Raw genomic sequence first — 16,097 nt, 5'->3', positions numbered from 1 at the left:
ATTGTGTATCGTATTGTGAGCCCAGTATCGTGAACCCAGTATCGTGAGCCCAGTATCGTGAATCGTATCGTGAACCCAGTATTGTGTATCGTATTGTGAGTTGAGTGAATCGTTGCATCCCTAACTCTTAACTGTTAATCCCATTTATGTTCATAAGGCGAATAGAGTATAAGAAAGACCTCTTGTAGTTTGTAACCAGCACAGCTAAATGTATGAACTCAATGACTAAACAGCTACTTTAATAACTATCTTAACCACGTTTGAAAACACTTCCTTGAATCTTATCATACGACATTACAAGAAGACGACAAGAAGAGTTTTCACTAGCCCTCTGTCAAGTACCGGTCAGTCTAAAATAGCCTCAGAGTGAGATATTACACCACTGTAAAGCGAGTACATGACAACGTCTGATTGCAGGTAGGTTTACTACATTGTTATGTTTCTTTCCTGTTTCTAAAACAGTTAAAAAATTAAATATACTAGATAACTTAACAAACGAAAAACTTCAGTGTGCGTTTCAATTTAGATTCGATGTTTAACTGTAAAATAATGTGATGATTTTAAATAGAATTTTAATTACGTTTTATTCATGTTGGACAACAGAAAGAAAATGAAATCCATCTACATGATCATCACAGCTCTGGCATCAACAGCTCTGGCAAAAGGTACACTGAAAAGTGTTATAGTCTGTGATTCTGGAAAAAGGTTTTCATATTTGATCTAAGATAAAGAAAGTTTACCAAAGTAATTAACACTTTTCAATTACAATTCTGAATTTCCTGAGGGAACCTTCCCAAGGGATTAATAAAGTTCCTATCTATCTATCTAACACATTTTGAAATTCACTTCAATATTTAAGTTGTAGTTTGGCCGATAAGGTCATGGTTATTCTAAAGTATACATACATTTAAGTTGACTAGGACAGCGTTATACTAAAGAAATATTCTGATATGACTAAATGTTTCAACGTTCTTGCTTTTACGCTCTAATGAATGTAATTTCACTGAAGCTACTGGAACTCAGCAATGTGACGGAGCGGTGGGACAACTGTTGGTTTTTCACCTGCCAAACACTGCAGATAGAGATGTAAGGTTGACGAAAGACAAGACACGTATTATTTTAAAATGTAAAAAAAATCAGATAGAGACGCCACAGGAGGAATATGGCAATCAGACTGAACTTTTCACCAAGGGAAGATTTGAATTGGGAAAAGCATTGAAGACACACAATACAGTGGTTAACTCTAAAACTACAATCCACATTTTGACTGTTTTTTAACTTTGTCTAATTAAAACCAATCAAATATAAAATTCTTGTATTAAAACATTCAGTTATTAACTTTTATTTGACAAACAAGTTTGAAGAACATGGGGTGCTGGTTTAGCTCAGTTAGTAGAGCAGGTGTCCCTCAAACAATAGTTATATTTAATCACACATTCATCTTTTGCCTGCACTGGTATGAGATATTATATTTGATTCATTCCTTAAGGGGGGGAGAAACTTCTGATACAGTGGTGAAATTTTGCTTTCAATGATAACTACATAACCGCTTAAACTACCATCATCTAATTTTGTTTGATCATTATTTTGATTTCTTAGTTCTTAAATTCATGTTCCCTGCTGTGGCTGTGGCTGTCATAGCAAGCTTTTTGGTTGTCCTCCTCGTGGCTCTGAGTTGTGGTTTTATCTTTCTCCATAACATCCCGACACCCTCGGCTGTTAATGAGGGTGAGCCAAAGATTTTTTTTCTCATGTCTTCATCTTTCTAAATGAGGACTATAAGGACATTAAGTAAGGTTATCATTACTTGAATTAATGTTGTATTTGCTCCACATTAGTTTGATATCATGCCATGGGAATGATTTTGTAAAGACTTCCTTTAAAAAAAAGTTTAAAAAGTAGACATGATGTCCTCTGAGTTCATTTACTAATCAAAAGCCCTCCCATTTCTCCTCTCTCTTTAGATGTCACAGAGAACCCTGAAGAGGAAATTGTCTACACACATGTAAGAATCGTACAAAACACAATGACAACATTTTAAAGGGAAATAATTTGTTGTTCATAAGAGGCCTGTCTGATTTTCTCTTTTTCAGATTATTGCTCTTAAAAAATTCAATCAATTCCACCGTATGTTAACTCTGCCATAGGATGTACTGTTTATTAAAGACACAAATTATGCAGTAAGTCACTGTGCATAATGTTTATGTTTCTTCTTTATGTTAATGTTTCTTAAAACTGTCATAACCTCTGTTTATAAGTAGCAAAAACAAGTATGTGTCAGATAAGCCTTGTCCAAAATATTTAACTACTTCCTGAACTCCACCACAAATCACAAGAAGACCATAAGCAGCATACTGTCAGTATAACTATCAATTGTAAGGTGAACTCACAATGAAGCCTTGAGTCATCAGTGTTTACTCTAGGATGGAGTTGTAGCAGCGGAAGTGAAGTGTAACAATATTTTAATGGCATGCAAATGAATGATTTACCTTCTATCAACAACACCCCATAGAGTAAAATCACATAACCAATCATCAATCAACCAATCATCTTCTCAAGGCTTTCCACCAGATGCGAAGTAGCCAGCAAGCGGGTTTTCGTAGCCCTCTTTGGGAGTCCCGGCAGGAATTTTGGTCATTAAAGGCCAAATTTGGTGGCCTCTGGTATAATTTAATGCCACTGTCCCTCCAACTTATCTTAAAAGTTTCACATGTGAATGACTTTGCATACCCGATTGTAAACATGTAGCCTAGTGAATTATTGTAAAGGAGAACAAGGCTTCTTTTCTTTTTAACATCCTCAGCAACAGGGGTTTCACTTCAGAGTATGAGAGTTCTCAGTTGCACACTCGCAGGAGCCATGTATGAGCATATGGGGGGGGGGGGGGTCGGCTTCCTGGTCAGAAATATACTCAGATATACACGCCATCCCTTACGTTTACATCCTTTAGCAATTTGGTCAGTTTCTAACTTTGTGAGTTATTTAACAAAAATAAAAATAAAGAAGAAAAAAAGCCCCTTACCTCTACTCTCCACCTGTCTCCTCTCCTTTCATTTCCCCTTTCCTCTCTCTCTGAACAAAGTCAGCAGCGGTGGTCATATTATATTCCATAAAGCAAATTAATATAACGTTAGTTTCTAAAGAGATAAGATGGAGCCCTGTCCCCTCCTCTCTCATTTAATTTACTTTCTCCTCTCGTAAAAAAAAAAAATTAGGTCAAATTTCAGCAGTGGTGCACCTCTGCATATAGCGGAAACACTGGTCTTATGAAGACCACTCATCACAGCTAGAAATAAATCCTTCAGTTGGCGGTTTCTTTATAGAATAAAGCTGCAGTAACTCTTGAAAGTTGCAACAGTTTCTGTTGGTGTTATTTTAGGCACATGGTGATGCACCTCATGTGATCATTTTGGAGGCTGCATATGAGAGACGATGTGCTTGCTTAATTTTTGTCTCGACTTCACAAGATTTACTTTGTGTGCAGTACTGTGAATATTTTTTGAAGAATCATATGGTGTCCTTAAGTAAAGAAAACAAAGCACTGTTTTAGTAGTGGGTATAAGATTTAGCAATGAGACTAGTCATTATTTGAGGGTCGGACCATGTAGGGTCAATATGCTTTGTAAAGTAGCTGATAGATTCTATACAGTGATGTTTTGTATAATAAAGGTTTATCTCTGTTCATTTTATTCTTCTGTTGAGTTCCATTTGCCGAGCTTTGAAAAGTGTTGCTCGCTCATGACATCTAGTGGATCTATTCTGTTCTTGCAGGTGCTTACTAAATTACTAAAGTCTTTCTTATGTACACACAACAAGCAATGTAGGAATCTTTGTCGACCACAAGATGGAGCCAAAAGCCGTTGCTTCAGTAAATGATCGTGAAAATAAAATAAATCTATTTAACATTTGTTGCACAAGCTGTTATTCATGAACTGTCATCCTGATCCGTAAGATGTCGATCTCAATGTGCATAATTTAAATTCTGCTTCACATACCACTTGGGGGCTTTAAAGGTACAATATGTAGAATGTTTACACTAAAATATCTAAATTAATTTAAATTGACTAGACCTGTCAATTTTTTGTTTTACTTTGATATGATACTAGTAAAAATTAAGGGATATAGTTACCTGAAAAAAAATAGGCACCCATATTGTGTTATTTCTTGTTTTTAAATGTGGACAGGAAAGAAACTAATGGTACAGTGGTGTTATTCAAAAAAATGGTTGACCACAAGGAGGCAATAATGTGCCGTAAAACACTTTCCTCAACACAGGCTTCAACAATACAGTTTTCTGATTTGACTTAAGATGAACAACAGCATTTTCCTCTCGTCATGTATCAAAACTCTCCCAACATCAGCCTTAAAAAGTCATTAAAAGCCAACTACATTAAGCCCTAATATGAGTTTTGGCCAAAAAAAATACCAATACTGACTTGCTTCAACAAATGTCAATGCATTTAATCTGTTCAAACAATGATGCAATTGGTTATGCTGGCATTGAAATTTGTAATCACATATATGAGCTTTCATTTTTTGGTAGAAGCAGTTTTTTTAACTGTTGGAATGTCGATACAAAGTCTGATATTTATGGGTATACATTAAATGTATATTTCCTCATTTAGGAAGCACAAAGGTGTATGGTATTGAAAATGACATTTCATCCTCTTTTTGCCATAACTTTGTTTTTCTAATGTTATTCTTCTGCTTGTTGCCCAGAAAGAAAAGACCCTTTAGTCGTTCTTCAGGAATAAGACATTTAAATTGTATTACTACCTTTATAAAAAGTTGTTTTCCTATCTTTAAAATTGAACATGTCTTTTAATGTCTGTAAGTGGCTTTGATTATAACAAGATAAGCAATGACAGGGATGACAAGTGTACAATGAGTCTTCTTAAACGTACAATATGTAGAATTGTATGACAATGTTGACACTAAAATATCTAAATTTATTTAAAAATTTACTAAACCCATGTTAAATATATGGTAACACTTTATATTAGGTGCTTGTAATAAGCTGTAATTAATAGGTGATAAGTCACTTATAAGACGTTATTATATAGAGACCTTATTAGATTCATATTAACACAAATAAGACTATATAAGTGTTAATATAGGCATAATTAAAACCTTTATTATGTCTTATAAGACACTTATAAGCTCTTATTAGAAACTTATTAACAGTTTATATACCGCCATAAACATTAATAAGATGTTTATTAACACAAATAATGTCATGATTTGGTCATTTTTTGTTTTGTTTTTCAGTGTTTCTTTATGTTCTAGTGTGTTTTGTTCATTCTTGAGTTCTGTGTGTCTTCAGTGTTTAATGTATTTATTTTGTAGTTGTCCTCAGTGTTTCTTGTCTTGTGTTCATTCCTTCCTCTGTGTGTTTCCTTCCATTGTGATTGCCCTCATTGTCTTCACCTGTGTCATTAGTCTCACCTGTGTTTGATTACCCCTGTGTCTAGTTAGTCTCTGTGTTTCTTCCCTTCTGTGTCAGTTCATTGTATGTGTTTGTTGGTGTCGGTTGTCGTGTGTCAGTTTACCTGTGGCTCCTTGTTTTTCTCGTGTTTGGATCCTTGTTTTTCTCGTGTTTGGATTTTGGAAGTAAGTTTTTGTTTGTCTTTTTTGAAGAATAAATAGTTTCTGTTGATTCTGCATCTGGTTCCTCCTCTTGGTTTTCTCGATCCGTAACAAATAAGTCTATATAAGTGTTAATATAGGCATAATTAAAACCTTTATTATGTCTTATAAGAAACGTAAAGGCTCTTATTAGAAACTTATTAACAGTTTATATACCGCCATAAACATTAATAAGATGTTTATTAACATGTATAAGACTTTATAAGGAAATATAAATCCTTATAACAAATACTTTATTATGCACTTATTAAGAGCTAATAAAGCTCCTCTGCAGGTACTGGATCTAAAGTGGGAACACTACTTATAAAGATTAATAAATACTTTATTATGCACTTATTAAGAGTTAAGGGTTAGGGTTTAATCTTTATAAGTAGTGTTCCCACTTTAGATCCAGTACCTGCAGAGGAGCTTTATTAACTCTTAATAAGTGCATAATTAAGTATTTATTAATCTTTATAAGATTTATATTTCCTTATAAAGTCTTATAAATGTTAATAAACATCTTATTAATGTTTATGGCGGTATATAAACTGTTAATAAGTTTCTATCAAGAGCCTATAAGTGTCTTATAAGACATAAAGGTTTTAATTATGTCTCTATTAACACTTATATAGCCTTATTTGTGTTAATAAGAATCTAATAAGGTCTTATAACGTCTAATAAGTGACTTATTACCTATTAATTACAGCTTATTACAAGCACCTTAATATAAAGTGTTACCAAATATATATTTTTTTGTTGGGTACTTACATTACCTCAAATATTTCCAACAGTAATCAAAGCCAGAGAAATCTGTAATTTTATAGTTGTAACGCAGGGATGGGCAACTTTGGTCACAGCAAGGGCCACATTCATTTAATTCTCACTGCCAGAGGGCCACATTGTAGGATACAAAAACGATTACAGTCAATTATGTCTCAAATTTAACTCAACATATACCAGTGATCAAATATTTTGATGGACATATTTCTGTTTTTCATGGCAGATTTTGGAATGTTTTCTTCTTGTTTCCAATTAATTGATATTTAAAAATTGACCTGAGGGCCACGTTGAGGGTTGATGGGGGCTGCATGTGGCCCCGAGGCCGCCAGTTGCCCACCCCTGTTGTAACAGGACGTGTTTTGTCGAGGCGGCCACCATGATGAGCCGCCATGACACAGAATGTTTATCGTTACCGTGGAAACACTGGATGTTACGTCAAAGCCCGCTACATGAGGAAGCAGGTATTCCTCCTGAAAGCCGTCGTGCTGTTGCTGTATTTGCTGTTTTGATAAAAACGTCATGTATTGGGGGGTAAAATATGCAAGCTAAATCTCCCATGATTCCCCGCCAGCCTCGACATCATCTTTTGTTATTGAAGTATTGATTGACAGCTCCCTGGCGGCTGAATCTACATATTGTATTTTTAAGAATCATGTATTATTGGTCATTTAGACATGGACACTTTCTTCTGGTGTCCCCTTACTAGGATTTTGATTGTTCAGATTTATTTTATAAGTGGTTCTCAAACTATGGTATGCGTACCACCGGTGGTACACAAAGAAATCTCCACAATATAAAAAAAAACATGTTCAGCATAAAACGCCAATTTTTTTTTTTTTTTTCTTGTCATACTCTTATATTATCTGTCTTGTATCTATTGGGTTGTATTTCAAATGTGTTTCCCCTCTAAATTAATCTAGTTTTTGCAACAAACAACTTTAATCTGCTCAATTTATGCTCAAACACAGACATAAACAACAACAGGAGAACACCTCGCGTTTTGAAAGTTCCACTTGATATTCCGTTATAGTTCAGTACTGAAACAACAGCAAGCAGCTGTAGACCTACATTAACAGATATTCTGTTATTTATTGAAGTTCAGCACACAATCCGCAGCAAGCAGCTGTACATGAACATTTTTAAAATGGAGCCAGGAGAAGCTTCAGTTTTGATACATGTACGGACAGCGGACCTGATCGCTCCCCCTCCCTCTATCTCTATCTCTCTCTCTGTAGCTCTGAAGCTGAGCTCAAAAGGCAGTTTTGCTATGTTGAACGCAGAGACTTATAATAAAGTGGCGTTGTTTGCACCAAGCCTGCAGAGTGCGCGCCTGCACTCTCACAAGCTCTCTCTCTCTCTCTCAGGCACGCAGCAATTTTATGAAAAAAAGAAAATTAAATGAGAACAGGTCGGAAATATACTTGGGCCCAGGTATCGTGTTTGTGTGGGAAACACTGACATTATTGCTAAACAATAGTTACTACATGCACAGTATAATTTAGTATATGTGTGAAATATCAAACTAAAGACCTTTGGTTGGTGTACCGACAACCAGAAGAAGAGCTATGGCCGATTATAGACATTGGTTTATTGTTGTTGCCTACGTAGTTTGTGGGTAAGCACTTTTAAAAACACCTCCTTGAATCATATGAGATCACAAGAAGACGAGAAGAGTTTTCACCAGCCCTCAGTCAAAAAAACATACGACAACATATGATTGAAATATTTTTTAGCTGAGATTGGTGAAAGAAAGCGGGTAGGTTTACTACATTTTTATTATTCAATTGTATGAAGAACTCTTAAATCTGAGGAGGTTTATTTTTCCATTTCTAAAATAGTTCAAAAACTCAATGCAATAGACAAACTTCACTGTAACATTTCATTTTAGATTTGATGTGCAACTGTCTCAATAATTTGATAATTAAAAGTAGAATTTTAATTACATTAAATGTATATTATACAACAGAAAGAAAATGAAACACTTCTACGTGATCATCACAGCTCTGGCAGCAACAGCTCTGGCACAAGGTACACTACAGTTTTAAAATGTGTTACTGCTAAATCCACCAGATGCGTGTTCTGTCTGTCTCCGCTCCGCCACGGCAGCAGAGCTGATAGCTTTTTACTTTAGTCAATGTGTGTGCGTCTCAGCTCTGTCCCGGCTCCAGCAGTCCAGAGTCTTCTGCAAGGCTTCTATTTGTGCCGGATTAAGGCGCATCAATTTCAACACAATGACCTTATGTTTAATAAGGGTTTTTATACAGTTTTTTATGGCATACTGTATATCATATTATTTCACGCTGTTCTGCATGATACTGTAAATACGGCAGTAACTCCTTGGTCTCAGGACTCCAACTGTCCGTCGGCGCTGCTCAGTGAGGCTCTCTGATAAAGCTGCCTGCGAGTGTCGACTGGCGAGGGAGCACAGAGCCGTACCCGAGTGGAGCAGACATGCAATGCACACGTATCTGGTGGCAGTTCTGTGTTATAGTCTGTTATTCTCTAAAAAATGTTTTAACATTTGATCAAAGAGAAAAAAAGTTTGCCATAGTAATGAATTTAGAAGCCTAGTTTAATAGTTAATCATTTAGCCATCAAGTTACTGGTTAAATTAAAGTATACAGTATGACTAAGGCAGCTGTATACATTTAAAACATATTTGGATTCAATGACAAAATGCTTTAACCTTCTTGTTTTACAAAGTTTTGCAACTGAAGTAAGACACTATTGTTTAAGATTTTTTGTTTGTTGATTTCAGGCTCTATTGAATGTAATTTCACTGAAGCTACTGGAACTCAGCAATGTTACGGAGCGGTGGGACAACTGTTGGTTTTTCACCTGCCAAACACTGCAGATACAGATGTAAGGTTGAAGAAAGACAAGACACGTATTATTTTAAAATGTAAAAAAAATCAGATAGAGACGCCACATGAGGAATATGGCAATCAGACTGAACTTTTCACCAAGGGAAGATTTGAATTGGGAAAAGCATTGAAGACACACTCCGGAGACTACATGTTGGAAGAATATAGTGGAAATGGGACTTTAATAAGAAAAGTAAATGTGCACGTAGAAATTGAAGGTAAGTTGAATTGTATTTAAGTGTCTGACACTGATATGTCTTTAAGTTATTAAACAATGGCAATGGTCATTGTCAAGAAAAAATATGCAAATAGTTTTTAACTGTTATGTCTATAACAATTATTCCTGGACTTTATTATGGTTTGAGAAGGGAAAGAGAGACGGAGAATAATGACGGACAGGTGAAACATTTTTTAGTTAGTTAGCTGACTCTTTATGGTTTCGGAACTCTTTAAATAACATCCAGTAGAGAGAATACAGAGAATAACATTTGAAGTTTGGAAGTGAGAATGCTATGATTTACAGGATCAAATGCTTATTAAAGTCTAGTGAGACCTTTGTCCATACATAAATAACATTTCCAGAAGGTAACAATTAGAACTTTCTGTAGATGATTTATGGTCTGAACCAAAATTGTAATGGGTGCATAAAGTAATTTTTTCCAGGTAGTGTGTTAATGTATTGTTACAGCCCTCTCCAAAAATGTTTCATAACAGGGAGGATGTTGATTGGCCGATAATTAACCCATTTGGTTTCTTGCTCCTGTCTTTATATAAAAAAATAGTTACAAACTATTTATGCAGCTTAAAAGATTTTTTTCAGGAGTTAGTTTAACAATTAAAATAGGAATTTAAAAAAGCTATAGCTCCAAAAAGGATAAAAAGTTTAGGTTATTCTACCCTGTACTTTGTACTGTAGGTACTTAACATGTTTCTTTGTGTTTGTCTTCCAGCTCCAGTGTCAAAGCCAGCTGTTTCTCAGACGTGTTCGTCAGAACAGATCAACATCGGCTGCTCCTCTGAGGGAGATGGAGTGGAGTTCCGTCTGACTTTAGATGGAAACTTACTCATGCAGACAAGAGACAACAGCCAGTTCCTGAACAGCAGTAGAGTTAACATACAATCTCTGACAGGGACTAGAACTACACAAGACGAACCCAGTCTTAAACATGTTACCATCAGCTTAAAGGGTCAGCTGGCTGGAAGCTTAACGTGTATTGTTTGGAACAATGTCAGCAAAGAAGAAACAGTTATTCAACTGAAAATCTGCACAGTGCCCAGTCTGCAAGGTACAGTGGTTAACTCTAAAACTACAATCCACATTTTGACTGTTTTTTAACTTTGTCTAATTAAAACCAATCAAATATAAAATTCTTGTATTAAAACATTCAGTTATTAACTTTTATTTGACAACAAGTTTGAAGAACATGGGGTGCTGGTTTAGCTCAGTTAGTAGTTATATACAATAATTATATTTAATCACACATTGATGTGATTGACATGATTCATTCTTTAAGGGTGGGGAGAAACTTCTGATACAGTGGTGAAATTTTGCTTTCAATGATAACTACATAACCGCTTAAACTACCATCATCTAATTTTGTTTGATCATTATTTTGATTTCTTAGTTCTTAAATTCATGTTCCCTGCTGTGGCTGTGGCTGTCATAGCAAGCTTTTTGGTTGTCCTCCTCGTGGCTCTGAGCTGTGGTTTTATCTTTCTCCATAACATCCCGACACCCTCGGCTGTTAATGAGGGTGAGCCAAAGATTTTTTTTTCTCATGTCCTCATCTTTCTAAATGAGGACTATAAGGACATTAAGTAAGGTTATCATTACTTGAATTAATGTTGTATTTGCTCCACATTAGTTTGATATCATGCCATGGGAATGATTTTGTAAAGACTTCCTTTAAAAAAAAGTTTAAAAAGTAGACATGATGTCCTCTGAGTTCATTTACTAATCAAAAGCCCTCCCATTTCTCCTCTCTCTTTAGATGTCACAGAGAACCCTGAAGAGGAAATTGTCTACACAGACGTAAGAATCGTACAAAACACAATGACAACATTTTAAAGGGAAATAATTTGTTGTTCATAAGAGGCCTCTCTGATTTTCTCTTTTTCAGATTATTGCTCTTAAAAAAATGTTTTAAATTAAAAAGTGATTTAATTCAATCAATTCACACCGTATGTTAACTCTGCCATAGGATGTACTGTTTATTAAAGACACAAATTATGCAGTAAGTCACTGTGCATAATGTTTAAGCCGACTACAGCGTTCTTAAAACTGTCATAACCTCCGTTTATAATTAGCAAAAAAAAGTATGTGTCAGACAAGCCTTGTCCAAAATATTTAACTACTTCCTGAACTCCACCACAGAACACAAGAAGACCATAAGCAGCCTACTGTCAGTATAACTATCAATTGTAAGGTGAACTCACAATGAAGCCTTGAGTCATCAGTGTTTACTCTAGGATGGAGTTGTAGCAGCGGAGGTGAAGTGGAACAATGTCTTAAGTGCGTGCAAATGAATGATTTACCTTCTATCAACAACACCCCATAGAGTAAAATCACATAACCAAATTAGTAAAATCCTAAAGATCTGTGCCTCAAATGCATCTTCTCAAGGCTTTCCACCAGATGCGAAGTAGCCAGCAAGCGGGTTTTCGTAGCCCCCTTTGGGAGTCCCGGCAGGAATTTTGATCATTAAAGCCCAAATTTGGCGGCCTCTGGCATAATTTAATGCCACTGGCCCTCCAACTTATCTTAAATGTTTCATATGTGAATGACTTTGCATCCCCGATTGTAAACATGTAGCCTAGTGAATTATTGTAAAGGAGAACAAGGTTTCTTTTCTTTTTAACCAGCGGTTGACATCCTCAGCAACAGGGGTTTCACTTCAGAGTATGAGAGATAGAGTTCTAGTTGCACACTCGCAGGAGCCATGTATGAGCATATGGGGGGGGGGGGGGGGGGGGGGGGTACTGAAAGAGATAGGCATATCTGTCTATTATCATGCTCGCATTAGAGGTGTGATTTCTGAGCACTCTGTCACGCTCTCTTGTGCACGCAGCAATTTTATGAATAAATGAAAAATTTAATAAAATGGTCGGAAATATACTCAGATATACACGCCATCCCTTACGTTTACACGTTTAGCAATTTGGTCAGTTTCTAACTTTGTGAGTTATTTAAAAAAAAAATAAAGGAGAAAAAAAGCCCCTTACCTCTACTCTCCACCTGTCTCCTCTCCTTTCATTTCCCCTTTCCTCTCTCTCTAAACAAAGTCAGCAGCGGTGGTCATATTATATTCCATAAAGCAAATTAATATAACGTTAGTTTCTAAAGAGATAAGATGGAGCCCTGTCCCCTCCTCTCTCATTTCATTTACTTTCTCCTCTCGTAAAAAAAAAGTGTAGGTCAAATTTCAGCAGTGATGCACCTCCGCTAATAGATGCATATAGCGGAAACAGTGGTCATATGAAGAACACTCATCACAGCTAGAAATAAATCCTTCAGTTGCCGGTTTCTTTTATAGAATAAAGCTGCAGTAACTCTTGAAAGTTGCAACAGTTTCTGTTGGTGTTATTTTAGGCACATGGTGATGCACCTCATGTGATCATTTTGGAGGCTGCATATGAGAGACGATGTGCTTGCTTAATTTTTGTCTCAACTTCACAAGATTTACTTTGTGCAGTACTGTGAATATTTTTTGAAGAATCATATGGTGTCCTTAAGTAAAGAAAACAAAACACTGTTTTAGTAGTGGGTATAAGATTTAGCAATGAGACTAGTCATTATTTGAGGGTCGGACCATGTAGGGTCAATATGCTTTGTAAAGTAGCTGATAGATTCTATACAGTGATGTTTTGTATAATAAATGTTTATCTCTGTTCATTTTATTCTTCTGTTGAGTTCCATTTGCCGAGCTTTGAAAAGTGTTGCTCACTCATGACATCTAGTGGATCTATTCTGTTCTTGCAGGTGCTTACTAAATTACTAAAGTCTTTCTTATGTACACACAACAAGCAATGTAGGAATCTTGTCGACCACAAGATGGAGCCAACAGCCGTTGCTTCAGTAAATTATCATGAAAATAAAATAAATCTATTTAACATTTGTTGCACAAGCTGTTATTCATGAACTGTCATCCTGATCCATAAGATGATGATCTCAATGTGCATAATTTAAACTCTGCTTCACATACCACTTGGGGGCTTTAAAGGTACAATATGTAGAATGTTTACACTAAAATATCTAAATTAATTTAAATTGACTAGACCTGTCATGTTTTTTTTAAACTTTAATATGATACTAGTAAAAATTAAGGGATATAGTTACCTGAAAAAGAATCATAGGCACCCATATTGTGTTATTTCTTGTTTTTAAATGTTGACAGGAAAGAAACTAATGGTACAGTGGTGTTATTTAAAAAAATGGTTTTCAGCTATTGACCACAAGGAGGCAATAATGTGCCGTAAAACACTTTCCTCAACACAGGCCTAAACAATACACTTTTCTGATTTGACTTAAGATGAACAACAGCATTTTCCTCTCGTCATGTATCAAAGCTCTCCCAACATCAGCCTTAAAAAGTCATTAAAAGCCAACTAAATTAAGCCCTAATATGAGTTTTGGCCAAAAAAAATACCAATACTGACTTGCTTCAACAAATGTCAATGCATTTAATCTGTTCAAACAATGATGCAATTGGGTATGCTGGCATTGAAATTTGTAATCACATATATGAGCTTTCATTTTTTGGTAGAAGCAGTTTTTTTAACTGTTGGAATGTCGATACAAAGTCTGATATTTATGGGTATACATTAAATGTATATTTCCTCATTTAGGAAGCACAAAGGTGTATGGTATTGAAAATGACATTTCATCCTCTTTTTGCCATAACTTTGTTTTTCTAATGTTATTCTTCTGCTTGTTGCCCAGAAAGAAAAGACCCTTTAGTCGTTCTTCAGGAATAAGACATTTAAATTGTATTACTACGTTTATAAAAAGTTGTTTTCCTATCTTTAAAATTGAACATGTTTTTCAATGTCTGTAAGTGGCTTTGATTATAACAAGATAAGCAATGACAGGGATGACAAGTGTACAATAAGTCTTCTTAAACGTACAATATGTAGAATTGTATGACAATGTTGACACTAAAATATCTAAATTTATTAAAAAATTGACTAAACCTATGTTAAATATATGGTAACACTTTATATTAGGTGCTTGTAATAAGCTGTAATTAATAGGTGATAAGTCACTTATAAGACGTTATTATATAGAGACCTTATTAGATTCATATTAACACAAATAAGACTATATAAGTGTTAATATAGGCATAATTAAAACCTTTATTATGTCTTATAAGACACTTATAGGCTCTTATTAGAAACTTATTAATAGTTTATATACCGCCATAAACATTAATAAGATGTTTATTAACACAAATAATGTCATGATTTGGTCATTTTTTGTTTTGTTTTTCAGTGTTTCTTTATGTTCTAGTGTGTTTTGTTCATTCTTGAGTTCTGTGTGTCTTCAGTGTTTAATGTATTTATTTTGTAGTTGTCCTCAGTGTTTCTTGTCTTGTGTTCATTCCTTCCTCTGTGTGTTTCCTTCCATTGTGATTGCCCTCATTGTCTTCACCTGTGTTTGATTACCCCTGTGTCTAGTTAGTCTCTGTGTTTCTTCCCTTCTGTGTCAGTTCATTGTATGTGTTTGTTGGTGTCGGTTGTCGTGTGTCAGTTTACCTGTGGCTCCTTGTTTTTCTCGTGTTTGGATTTTGGAAGTAAGTTTTTGTTTGTCTTTTTTGAAGAATAAATAGTTTCTGTTGATTCTGCATCTGGTTCCTCCTCTTGGTTTTCTCGATCCGTAACAAATAAGTCTATATAAGTGTTAATAGAGGCATAATTAAAACCTTTATTATGTCTTATAAGAAACTTAAAGGCTCTTATTAGAAACTTATCAACAGTTTATATACCGCCATAAACATTAATAAGATGTTTATTAACATTTATAAGACTTTATAAGGAAATATAAATCCTTATAACAAATACTTTATTATGCACTTATTAAGAGCTAATAAAGCTCCTCTGCAGTTACTGGATCTAAAGTGGGAACACTACTTATAAAGATTAATAAATACTTTATTATGCACTTATTAAGAGTTAAGGGTTAGGGTTTAATCTTTATGAGTAGTGTTCCCACTTTAGATCCAGTACCTGCAGAGGAGCTTTATTAACTCTTAATAAGTGCATAATTAAGTATTAATTAATCTTTATAAGGATTTATAGTTCCTTATAAAGTCTTATAAATGTTAATAAACATCTTATTAATGTTTATGGCGGTATATAAACTGTTAATAAGTTTCTAACAAGAGCCTATAAGTGTCTTATAAGACATAAAGGTTTTAATTATGTCTCTATTAACACTAATATAGCCTTATTTGTGTTAATAAGAATCTAATAAGGTCTTATAACGTCTAATAAGTGACTTACTACCTATTAATTACAGCTTATTACAAGCACCTTAATATAAAGTGTTACCAAATATATATTTTTTTGTTGGGTACTTACCTCAAATATTTCCAACAGTAATCAAAGCCAGAGAAATCTGTAATTTTATAGTTGTAACGCAGGGATGGGCAACTTTGGTCACAGCAAGGGCCACATTCATTTAATTCTCACTGCCAGAGGGCCACATTGTAGGATACAAAAACAATTACAGTCAATTATGTCTCAAATTTAACTCAACATATACCAGTGATCAAATATTTTGATGGACATATTTCTGTTTTTCATGGCAGATTTTGGAATGTTTTCTTC

At 34.9% G+C, this 16,097-nt stretch overlaps 2 protein-coding genes across 3 annotated transcripts in view; one reads left to right on the top strand and one right to left on the bottom strand.

Annotated features, from left to right (window-relative positions):
• LOC109987309 (organic cation/carnitine transporter 2) overlaps nucleotides 1-16,097 on the bottom strand; it is a 96,641-nt gene that overhangs the window by 63,190 nt on the left and 17,354 nt on the right. The window contains exon 1 of one of the 2 annotated variants that reach the window (XM_065962901.1): nucleotides 3,023-3,040. The exons of the other annotated variant lie outside the window; for it this stretch is intronic. The gene's annotated coding sequence lies outside the window, so the exon portion shown is untranslated. Of the gene's footprint in view, nucleotides 1-3,022; nucleotides 3,041-16,097 lie in introns of those variants that run through there. 2 annotated transcript variants of the gene reach the window in all.
• Nucleotides 8,146-12,233, top strand: LOC110004227 (uncharacterized). Its single transcript, XM_065962666.1, has 5 exons — nucleotides 8,146-8,436; nucleotides 9,167-9,490; nucleotides 10,223-10,558; nucleotides 10,898-11,026; nucleotides 11,264-12,233. The coding sequence occupies exons 1-5, from the start codon at nucleotides 8,382-8,384 to the stop codon at nucleotides 11,338-11,340; spliced, it is 921 nt and encodes a 306-aa protein (XP_065818738.1). The 5' UTR covers nucleotides 8,146-8,381; the 3' UTR covers nucleotides 11,341-12,233.

This window comes from Labrus bergylta, chromosome 14, assembly GCF_963930695.1.
Source record: "Labrus bergylta chromosome 14, fLabBer1.1, whole genome shotgun sequence".
NCBI lineage: Eukaryota > Metazoa > Chordata > Actinopteri > Labriformes > Labridae > Labrus > Labrus bergylta.
Note: the sequence above shows the minus strand (reverse complement) of the source record. Positions and strands in the feature narration are given on the sequence as shown.